At 35.6% G+C, this 12,172-nt stretch overlaps 1 protein-coding gene across 2 annotated transcripts in view; it reads right to left on the reverse strand.

The window, feature by feature from the left end:
• The window catches only part of LOC149535362 (phenylacetaldehyde reductase-like), a 202,693-nt gene that overhangs the window by 169,585 nt on the left and 20,936 nt on the right, over positions 1 to 12,172 (reverse strand). For both annotated transcript variants that reach the window (XM_089804096.1, XM_089804097.1), the window contains exon 2: positions 8,383 to 8,552. In XM_089804096.1, the coding sequence (XP_089660222.1) occupies positions 8,383 to 8,552 (170 nt within the window). The remainder of the gene's footprint in view (positions 1 to 8,382; positions 8,553 to 12,172) is intronic.

Below are 12,172 nucleotides of genomic sequence, written 5' to 3' on the forward strand. Positions count from 1 at the left end.
TAATGTAGCCAAAGAATGCATTATGGCAAACATTTCCTTGTCATACATACCATAACCTCTCTATGTCTCATAACCTTCAATAGTTATTGTTTGCTTGTCCTACATTAGTACTACTATGCCCTCTTTTAAGACATCACATTTGAGCTCAAAAGGCCTATTAAAATCAAGTAAAGCTAATACAAGTCATGAACTCATCACCTATTTGAGTCTGTCAAAACAACAGTCTGCCTCACTAGGCCAAACAAATCCCCCCTTTGTCAACTTTGTAAGAGGGGTGGCCTACTATGAAAACCATTTAAAAATTTGGTGGTAAAATCCACAAAGACCCAAGAATCCCTTAAGTTGTGTGAGATTTTTGGGTGGGGGTCAATTGATGGTAGCTCAAGTCTTATGTAAGTATACTTTGACTCCTCTTGCACTAATAATGTGACCCAAATATAACAACTCTTCATGCCAAAAACATCTTGGATTCTTTGGCATATAAAGTATCCCTCTCCAAAATGCTCAACACCTCATTAATATGTTTAAGATGCTCCTTCCAAATCCTGTGAAAAATCAAAATATCAGCAAAAAATGATGACAATTCCACAACTAGTCTTGAAATACCATGTTCATGTGAGACTCGAATGTGGTGGGTGTATTGGTTCAACCAAAAGGCATACCCAATGACTACAAGTGTCTATAAAGGCAACGAAATGTAGTCATCTCCACATCCTTCTCTCTAAACCAAATATGACGGTATCTAGATCTCAATTCAATATTCGAGAAGTGTGCTCTATATAGCTCATCAATAAGCAAGATGACGTACCTTTTTTTATGGTCTTTTTATTTAATGTCTTGTAGGCAATACCATTTACAAAATGTCATCTTTTTTCTTGAGCAATAAAACAAAAGATGTAGAAGGACTTTGCTTGGTCTAATATGCCCCATCTCTAACAATTCCTTAATCATCTTATCAATCTTGTCCTTAAGCCTCTTGGGATGTATATAAGGGGTGGTAATCACAAGTATAGCCCCTTCCTCTAGCTCAAAAATATGCTCTATTGCTCTATCAGATGATTTCCAGGGTAGAATAGTACTAAACAACTTACTCTATTCAGTCATCAAAATTTGTATCAAGCAGATAACCATGCTTCTACTCATCTATTATCGTAGGCAGAACCAAACACTCTTCTACCCATTCTACTTGACCATATAAAGGTCATATAATATTATAGCCTCACTCAATTTTGTGTTTTTCTTATGGTTCCTCTCACCAACTACTACGTAAGGAGGTTCACATGTCCTCAACTAAAGTGAACAAGGTGAGTATATGCATAAGCATAATAATGAACACAAACCCAAAGTTGATGAAGTAGATGACAAAAGTCATAATAACCATCCTCAACCATAATATTTCTCAAAGCTTCATTGTTTTTATTCCCACAATATGGAGCACCAAATTACCCCTATCAAAAGAGTGAAAAAAGTGAGCCCTTACCATGCCTTATTATTTAAATTGATTTTCAAGGTTCAATGCAAGAATTGTCCTCAAAGAAAAAGGGCAATGAATATGAGTCGTGCATGGGTTGTCTTTCTTCAAGTAGAGAATACAAATATATTGCTAAAAACGACATAAATGTTCCTTTGTGCATGGGTTCTCTAACTGCAAGGGAGAGTGTAGATATATTGGTGAAAAAAATTTAATATTCTTCAATGGAACTATAAAATAAATGTGACAACCTAGGGGATTGAGGCATCCTAACGATTGTAATAAGAAACCCCTTGCCTCACAAATCAATGATCCCTACGGAATCCATCCTTGCGGCAACACTACAATGGGAGGGATGTCCTTGGACACATGTCCCTCAAGAAGGTACACCCAAGGACACTATATAATCCCCAAACCAAATTTGACAATTTGAAGGAATGAAGATGTCCCAAGAATGGCAACAGAACACTCCCTTGTTGCCTCCACAATTTTTGCAAGAGAGCCATTTCTAGGATGCATTGCGATGCAAGTAACATCTCTCAAAATGTTTATGTTAATTTTCATGGATCATTGCAAATGAACTAAGCAGTGCCATATTCGGTATGTGTTTTTCAAATGCAGAAATCACTTATATTTATATGGAGAATGAGATACGAATAGACATGTCCCTCAATGGGACATGTCGATTCATAATGACAATCATTATATATATATAATATCTCTTTCTTATATATATATATATATAGAATAATAAAATATGTGTATGTATGTATGTGTGTATATATATATATACAACTCTTATATACTATATATATATATATATACACACACATCTACACTAGAACTCATCCTACTGAAGCTACAAAACTTCAACGCTCTCTCTTAGCTAGGGAGGATAAACATGTGTATTACCTCGATGTAATATCAAGCTAGAAATATTAAGGATATCTTTGATCAGAAGATATCCACCATTTAGATATCACCTCACGATATCAATAGTAATGGCCTCCTGAATGTTAAGTCACGTGACATTCACCAAGTACTTAAATTATTCATAAGGTATGTACACACGCATTCTCAATAATGCTTACCATATGAAGAGCCATGTTTCATTTAAGGAACTTAATCTACCGTGCAAGTAATCTTCTATTGTGATCTTCTGAAACATCATAAGATGTCCATCACACTAAACGGCCATGGTCTATTTAAGGAACTTTATCCACCATGGAAGATATCATCTATCATGATCTTCTTAGACTTCATAAGATGTCCATCATAATAGATGGCCATGGTCTATTTAAGGAACTTTATCCACCATGCAAATTTACAATCTATTATGATCTGTTTCAGACATCATAAAATGTCTATAACAATAGAAGGTTAAATTATTGAAAGATTGTCACCTTTCAATAACTTTTACAAATACAAGTGATAGTCATTTAAAAGCCGTCGCTTCCTCATGATATGCACAGGGAATAGGCTCGAATAGTCATGAAATAAAGCTCATGAATCATAGTCCTCTATTTGCTCCCTCTCTTTCCAATGTTGCCTCTAATGAAATGTCAAACTCCTCTGAATCTAATATCAATCTCCCTTTTCCTACACAAATATACTCAGAGGAAAAGATCAAAGCAAATAGCTCTTATGGTATATATGGGTATACAAGTAAGAGAGAGATAATAAATAATTCTTCATAAGATAAGATAAGATAAATATATTAATGTCCAACAAAAGACCACCAAAAGGTCTATGGGACTGAAAGATTACAGCAAGATATCTGACAACAATAGGACCACCAAACGGTGTCCGAGAAAAGTGAGCAACAAAAACAAGAAGAAGAAGAAAGATATAGAGAGTGACAACAACAAGGACTAGGAGTCCTTTCTAGGCAAAAAGAAGTCAGCCACTAAAGGAAGATATTTTCAATAATAGAAATAAGATAACATAATACTTAATTATTGTATTCCTTTGTATTATCATTAACTCCATTGTTATTTAAATCCATAGGTAAATATGATCTGAAACAATATTTTAATTATCTATTCCATGAGTCTATTATAATCTAAAACAATATATTAATTATTATTTCTTACAAATTATATGCTTTATATATACATATAATCTTCCATATATCGATATAAGAAATTTAGATAATATATCTCATTATAATTTGAAAGAAACTTTGAATAATACATCACATAACTTGCCTCAATACAATTGTGTAAGTACCACCTTAGTATCGCCTTGGGATCTCTCGTCAACAAGTGGCAAACACTTATGTGCCTTCCCTTTTATCTTATGGGTCCCATGATATTTTGGTTGTACTTTGATTACCTTTCATTCCATACAAATAGGCTTGAACCAATAGTTACTGGCCCTTGCTAACATCACCTATCTCCCTTCTGATTGTTTCGTTGGAGTATCGTGATCCAATATCAAGTCCGCATATATGTTTGATGGTTTCCTTTTAGTATATTTCATCTTTCATGCTCTATCTCCTTCCCGTGCTATATCTAGTTTGACCCCTGACGCCATATATCTTGCTTGGCATGTGGCGGGACCCCTGATGCCATGTCTTTTCTTATTTCCTCTTAATCAATACTTAATGCCATGTCTATTCCTTCTATAAACTATGTTATAAAATTTAATACGATGCCTTATATAATCCCCTTCAGTCCACCTGTCGGGGGTTGTAATAGGTATTCTTCTCCGCGTCACTCCTTGCAAATTAGGTATATTTGTTTGGACTTATATTGATGCTGCTCCTAATGCACTGACGTGGCGGGGTCCTTTGTTCTCTCCCTCGATATTCCTATTGCTTGTCCTATTAGATTCGGGTGACTTCCCCAATGTCCTTACTATCGAATAAGAAGTAAGGTGGTTGTTTGTTTCTATGCCACTTCCACATACGGTTCTGGCTTTTTGTAATGTCCCCATTTTTGCCAGCATTAGAGTTTCAGAGATTAGCCTATTATTGTGATCCTCATAGGCTAATTATTGTGGATAGAGGGTCTTTTGAGGCAGTGGCTTGGCTTGGGAGGATCTTGTCAAATCCACAATTTAATAACAGATCGGTCTTCATTTGGCTCAGATTGGACTTTGTTTGGGCTTAGTTTTGTATACTTACTATTTGTGGCAAGTCGGGTGTTGACTGAGATGGACCCTTTCTATTTTTGGAAAGTGCATTTAGTCACATGGGGAAATAATAGGAGTGACTCCTATTTCAGACGGCATATTTAAAGGATAAGTATTTTGGGAGTTACTATCATTTTGGTGGTCAAATTAATGTTAAATCATGAAATAGCTTATTATAAAGTTATAATTTCACTTAAGTTGAGGGTTGAGTCATCATTGGAAAGAGCCATTTATCTAATTAATTATAAGCCTAAGCCAAGTATTAACTTTTATAAAGTGATCTTGTGTTGGAGAAGCTTCGAAAGTTAAGTTACATTCTGGAAACAAAAGGCCATTTGAATTGGAGAAAGCATCCGATTGATTATTTGCTTTTGTTGCTTGTGAATTTCTGAATTTGTTAACTTCATTCCCTTGCTGAGGTATAAGGATTTGATCCTAGTGCTTCCTCTTTCTGTATTCACTGCAGCTGAGGAGCAATTGTCTGCTGAAGAATTATTAAGTGACATCTCTTACTGTATCAACTGTGGCTGAGAGGGCAATCTTATTTTGGGAGACATTGGTAACTGTAATTTCTGATTACTGGTAAATAGCAATTCTGATTTAATGTTCCCAAATCTGGGCATTGGATTTTGCTGGAGATATATGTATTCTGTATGCAAGTGCAGACTGGAGTCTCTCTATCTCTGAATTTTTATCCTAAATACTGGGCGTCTAGCTTCAGGCTTTATCATGGGTTTATTTGCTGCAGAAGTTCACTGTTTTATTGCAAATAATCCAATGCTAGAATTACTGGCAACTAGCATCCTTTTGATCTGCATTGAACGTCTCTATTTAGTAATACTAGGTGTTCACTTTATCCTCTATTGGTGTGGGTTTCTGCCTGTATTTCTAACGTCCGGAATGCTGCATGTTGGGCATATTTTTCTGGGAGGAATCAGGTGTCATACACCTGCAGGTCAATGCCAATTTGATTGGGCATTGAGACCTTGTTTAACTGGCTTCTGTTGGTGTCCTTTCTTGCACCACGTCACCCATATTGGAGAGTAGACCTGATTCATGAGGCTCCCTCTAACAGGAGTTTCAGGTTCTTCCTATTTGTAAAATCGAATTCCATATTTTTGCATCATAGTTTGTCAATAAATATATTGCAGAACTTCACAGCTGTTATTGAATATTTAAATTTCAGAATTTCCATGTTTCTTCCTTATGCACTAATATCAGTTAGAGCAAAGGGCATAAAACACAAAATAAACAAATAAACTTTGCAATCCATCAACATTGGAGAAGGAAGATCGGTCAGGGTTCCTACGAGGGTATCAAAGCTTGCTTGCCAAGTGTTTTACAAAATGTCAAACAACTACTTAGCATAGAAATTTGGTGTGTCTGAGCTATAACTGGTAAGGGTTATTACACTTTTAACTGCTCATTAGTGCTTTAGTGTAACACAAATCGCACATTTAATTCCCTGAACAAATATCTCTCCTTAGTGCTGATTAACACGGTGATTCATATATATATTTCCACCCAATCGATTTGATAATCCTTTGCAATACACGATAGGCTTCTCTCAAAACCTTCTTATCACTCTCTCCAGATACATATCCATTCCTTCCATATAGTGTATGAATCCATACGCATCAGCTACGGTATTTGCAACATCTAATAAAAATGCCCCAATCTTAATGCTACATTTCATCAACCAATCTAATATCTGGCAAATAATTTGCTATACATCTCTTTTTCAACCCTGGCTCTGATACCATGTTAATTTTCATGGATCACTGCATATGTACTAAGCACTGCCATTGACATGTCCATTCATAATGACAATCATTATATCTATATATATATATATAACATCTCTTTCTCAAAGATATAAATAATAATAATAATATGTGTGTGTGTGTGTGTGTGTGTGTACAACTCTTATTTATTAAAAATATATATATACACATCTACACTAGAAATCATCCAACTGAAGCTACAAAACTACAACAGTTTCCCTTTTAAAAAATAACTTTTCTAAAAAATACCCACCTAGGCTTACCCACCCTCATTGCAAACCACAAACAAGGATTAGTACAAGGGGGAAAAGAAGACCAAAGTTGAATGTGCCATGAAGGTCCCTCTAGCCTCAAAGGTTCTGATTTGGACTTGATCCCCATGAGGACTATCTCTACTGACCCCACTATAAGATGCCATACCAAACCGCCACTCTGTTTTAAATAGCACAAAAAAATGATATTTTCAATAATGCTAAGATTAAGTCCCAAGTAATTGAATTCCAAGTATTACTACTGTGGTTAAAATCAAATAATTCAGAAAGCAAATATAATGATATAAGTGAAGATGCTTGGATTTCACATATGTACAATGGAAATTGTAACTCATTTTGGACATCTCTGCCAAACTTTATACCTTGGTTAATCTCTTGCTTGGAAATGTGTTAAAGCCCCTGAATGATACTACAAAATGAGCCATTCAAATTGTGGCCAGTCTTGGTGCATCTACTTCTATTCATTTGATGGATAATGCTAGAGGCCGGTACTTTTTTCATATGATGAATGGCAACAATATTTATCATCTTTGAAAATAGAAACTGCCGAAGCAGTGCCTGAATTTCTCAGACTATTGACAGCATGGCTGATATTGAGACTTTCAATGGTTCAAGAGATGATCCTACAAAGTAAAAGTAGTCTTGGTCAATGTTACAATTTCCACTGAAGATAAGAGACAAGACATACTAAGAGTTGTTGTAGCTGATGCAAAATGCTGTAAACATTGTTGTCCCCAAGGCTTCTCCCCCCTAACAAACACATCACTTGCCAACCCCCCTCTCCCTGCCCCCGTCTCCCCAGAGGCTCCATGGAAGACTGACAGAAACTGACAATGTATACTGAAGAACGAAAACAACATTTTCAGGATATATCTAATCTATCTATATATATATATATATAGAAGCAAAAAGTATTAATATTATAGTTCTTGAGTTGAAAAGAAAAAAAAATCCTGTAGTGAGGACTATGGCTATGTCATTTCACCATTCCATTCAACTGTCAGTGGATAAGAAATAAATTCCTTAACCATCACCAAAAAGTTTTAAAAAAATTGCTAGCAAAAAAAATGTGTTGAAGAAATCACAGCACCATGACGAGTTGGTTCAGCAAGCAGAAGAGCCAAAAAGTTTGGATATAACCCAGAAGCAACAAGTCATCTGTTGCAACAAATCCATTTACAGATCCATTGATCTTCACCCTCTCTGATTAACTGATGTAAATTTTATGCTCAAGTACCATAAAACTGCTACATGGGACTTCTAAGATCTCATTAGATTTTTTTATTTTTCTTGTATTAATTCAGAACGATTAAGGAAATTTGCAAGTACAAAATTGAAATAAATCTTTAGTTTGCTGGAATTTTATTTTATTTGGAATGACCAAATCCAAGTTTGTAGTGCTCTATCATTCTCTGTGTTACATAACAATCAACTTTCCACACAAAGGTTTCAAGACATTTAGAGATAACTACATCATTAGCTATGCATCTCGACTTTCTCTGCTAAGTTCTTCAACTTTCCTGAACAAGTTTGTCAAAGTTCTTCATTAAGATATCAAAATGTGATTACAATCAAACCATGGAAAATGGATCTACCATTCTTAATAAATAAGAATTTGCATGAAGATTACAGAAACGTGAAGATTACAGAAACGTTTTGGGCATTTACACTTACAAAATTATGTGCATGGTATTTGAAGAAAAATATAAAACTGATATACCTGGGGATCTTTGACAGCAAGGTAAAAAGGAGACGCAGTGTGAAAAACACCTTCACAGGAATCCACAGCTGCATCAAAGGATCCCATGTCAAGTAAATCTGCTTTCACAAGCTGAAGCCTTTCGTTGGCTCCTTCTAGTTCTGTTAAGTGCTTTGTTTTATCAGGATTCCCTGAATCACAGCGAAATGAATCAAGTAAATAAAACTTATGGAAACCATCAAGGTTATTCAATCAGCTATATTTGGGGAGTGAAAAAAACTCCTGTTACATGTTAAAAATTCAAAACTGAAAAAACTGAACCAAAAACCTTTCACTCCAAAATCCAGATGGCTACAATTGTTCTCATGAAACTTATACAACATACATTGTTTGCAAATGGTGTTCAATTCACTAATTCCATTTCAAGGTGTATTGCATGGTATAAGCATGACCAAAGCTCATGAAGTCCCCAAAAAGTACAAAATATAAGCTTCTTAGGGTGTGTGCAGCACACCCTAAGACTTTATCTTTTAAGAAAGGATGTTATGCAAAGGGATGATACACTTTGACAATTTCAAGAACATCAAAAAATTTGTTGAATGAAATGAGAAACTATACCAACTATAGCTATTTTGTATCACTATAAAGTGCCACCTTGCATGCCTATGACTAAGGTCAAGTGAGGCTTGTATTAATAGTAGTAACAATGGACATTAAATTCCCAATTTTGATAGCAATTTGATTAAAGAAAGTATGGAAGACCGGAAAATTATTATTTCTAATCATTAAAAAATGAATGTTTTAAGCAGTGAAACACAGGGACTCACACCCCCTCCCAAACCTCAAAGTATCCATTCCCCCAAGACATCCCCGCATCGGGTACTTGGAGTACCCAAGTACCCCACCTCTGCCATTCCGCCACCACACCGTTGTTGGGATGGGTACTTGAATTTCTATTTTATTTTTTATTTTTGAATGTTACTATTGGGTATAAACTATGTTACTACGTTAAATGTTCAATGGTTCCAGTTTGTGTTGCAATTTTTCTATGTTCAAGTACTCTAATATGGTATGTTATACTAAAATATCATTTCATAGCTAGCATTTGAAGTTCTATATGTATAGTATACAACACCCCTCCCTACCCCATCCTCCCTTTGCCATCGTCCCTTGGCCATCCCCTTGCCATCCCAAAATTGAGGCACATTGTCCCCCTGTTCTAGAAACTCGTCACAGCATCTTGACGTACCCCAATACTAGTGTTACACTGGTTTTTAAGCTAGGTCTTTTTATTCTATTTCATACCAACCCAAAAAGGGACTTCATTCCATTGTATTGGCAAGAAAAGAGATGTGTGAAATTTGATAAGATAGATAAGATAAATTTATTAATATCCAACAGAAGACTACAAGGGGTCTACGGGATTGAAAGCTTACAACCAAGAAGACAGCAACAGAAGGAGCACAAAATGGTGTCCTGATAAGAGCAAGTAAAATACAAGAAGGAAAGAAGAAGAAGAAAAGCACAAGGAAAGAAGACCAAAGAGGAGAGGACTAGAAGAAAAAAATGAGTTGGGTATAAGTAAGGGGGTCTTGTGGAGTCTTTAGTTATTAGGATAAGAAGTGATCCATCTTGGAGAAGAGGATGCAAACATTGAAGAGCTAATAGTTGCGACTTGAACACCAGGGATTGCTTGGTGGGCTTGCAAGCACAAGTTAAGATTTCCTTGGAAATTCTACCAGAGTGTGGCTCTGGACTAGCTGAAATTAGGATTGTGAGTTGGATCTTGTGGGATCTTGCAGAATTGTTATTGTAATTGCTGTTGTATTTGGCCCTAAACCGAAAGGCCTTACAACCAGGCATATTGCATGTAATCAGTTATTTTATGAATAAAGTATTGTGATTTGGTATCAGATCTTGCGTTGTTGTTGCTTTGTTGTTGTGTTTCCGTTGTGTGGTCATTTGTAGGGATCCAGTTTACCTCCAATAGGGGTACACTCGGATTCTCGTTGCATCAAGAGGATTTGACCCTTTAGCGTAAATCTCGCTCGGTGGCCAAGATTGTATATTTGGGGTTGTAGGTGTTTAAGATTGTGTTTTTCCAAGTTACAATTTTGAGACTCAACAGATTAGTGACTCTACTAGAGAATTTTTGGTTTTAAAATTTTTCATTCTTTAAAGATGGCGCCTCTATTTTGAAAGCCCTTTTTTATAACGAAAGCAGGTAGTATGTCTTTTCAATTGTATAAAATGTTTAGTTTTAGTGAAATTTTGGGTCTCCCAAACTCTGTGTTGGTTGGTATCAAAGATATTCTCCCTAAATTTGGCAGTACAAAAGATGAAATAGTAGAAAGGCATGTTCAGGATTTCAAATACCTAATGGAAGATTATGAAGTAAGTCATGAAGATGTTAATCTGTGTCTTATTGTTCAAACCCTAGCAGGGGATACAAGGGAGTGGTTATACAATTTGGCTCCACGCTCAATAAATTCATGGGAGGATCTAAAATCAATCTTTTGGAATACTTTGAGAAAAAGGTAAGTGATTCTATTTTGCTTTAAAATATCTAAATACAGAATAATGAAATAGTTCCCCTGTTCATCATTAGATTTCTAAAATTTATTCAAAATTTGCCAAGAAATATGAAGCCTAACGATGCATGGGCCCTAATTGTGTATCTCAGTGCTTTTGACAAAAATATGAGTTTCAATATAAGAATGGAAGACCCGGGAGACTTGTTTGCAGCATTGAAAATAGGCAGTAAAATTGAGAAGGCTGAAAAGTATGTTTGGGTGATGAAATTCAAGCCCGACGAAGAAGCGTAGAAGCGTCACAAAAGTATCTTATGGCTTGGACTAATGTAAATTACCCATATAATGAGTAAAAGGATCCATATCAACCATTTTGTTCTCCCATGACTTATAATAAAGAAGATGCCCCCTTCCATGGCATAAGTGAGAACAACTATGAGGACAATGGAATCGAAAGTCACTGTGATTCAGACTCCTTGCTTGATGATGAAATGAAAAAGGAATTGGAAAGAAATGTCAACATGATTAATCCTTTGTTTGATCAAGATAAGGATACTGATTGAGAATTTTGTACAAAATGAGAATGGGTAAATATATAGGTATATGTGAATCCTTTGTATGAGAAATGTGAAGATATTGAAACGAAAGCAATTAAGTAGCTTGATGAAGAACATGTTATTGAACAAGGATGTTTATCTGGTACTCATTATGACACCACTATATACATGAATGGTTATGTTGCACAAGAAGATTTACCTTATTCTCAAAATTTGTTCATTGGACAACATGAAAACACCTTCAACGCTATTTCGTAGATGGTGTCTTTAAGGGTCTATAAAATAGCGATATTGCTCTTTTGCAAGGTGGTTTTCTTGAGGTCGGCAAAAAAATGAAACTATGGGTTTCACACCGAGTAATAGTTAGGTACAATGATATTGCGAAAACATAATTATCCTAACAAATGGAGGTTAACGGACAAAAGATTAAGGGTGCAGATATAATCGATAGGAAGGAAACTCACCACTTGGATTTTACGGAATGCATTACGTTGTCAAAAGAATAGAATGGAATGATAGATGTGTGACATGTTAGGATGGGTGAACTGTGATCATCGGAGTTTCATTCCCAAGGACTGGGTGCCTCATGCAAGACAGCCTTTAGCATTAATGATGGCATGAAGTTGGTGATGAAAATTCCTTAAACTAGCCTTTACATTGATTTTTCTCGACAAATTCTTGACGAATATAATGGGGTTGCCTATGGTCAAAGGTTCTTCAAAT

This window comes from Cupressus sempervirens, chromosome 10 (assembly GCF_028749045.1).
Source record: "Cupressus sempervirens isolate cs-2001-9-10 chromosome 10, ASM2874904v1, whole genome shotgun sequence".
Classification (NCBI taxonomy): domain Eukaryota; kingdom Viridiplantae; phylum Streptophyta; class Pinopsida; order Cupressales; family Cupressaceae; genus Cupressus; species Cupressus sempervirens.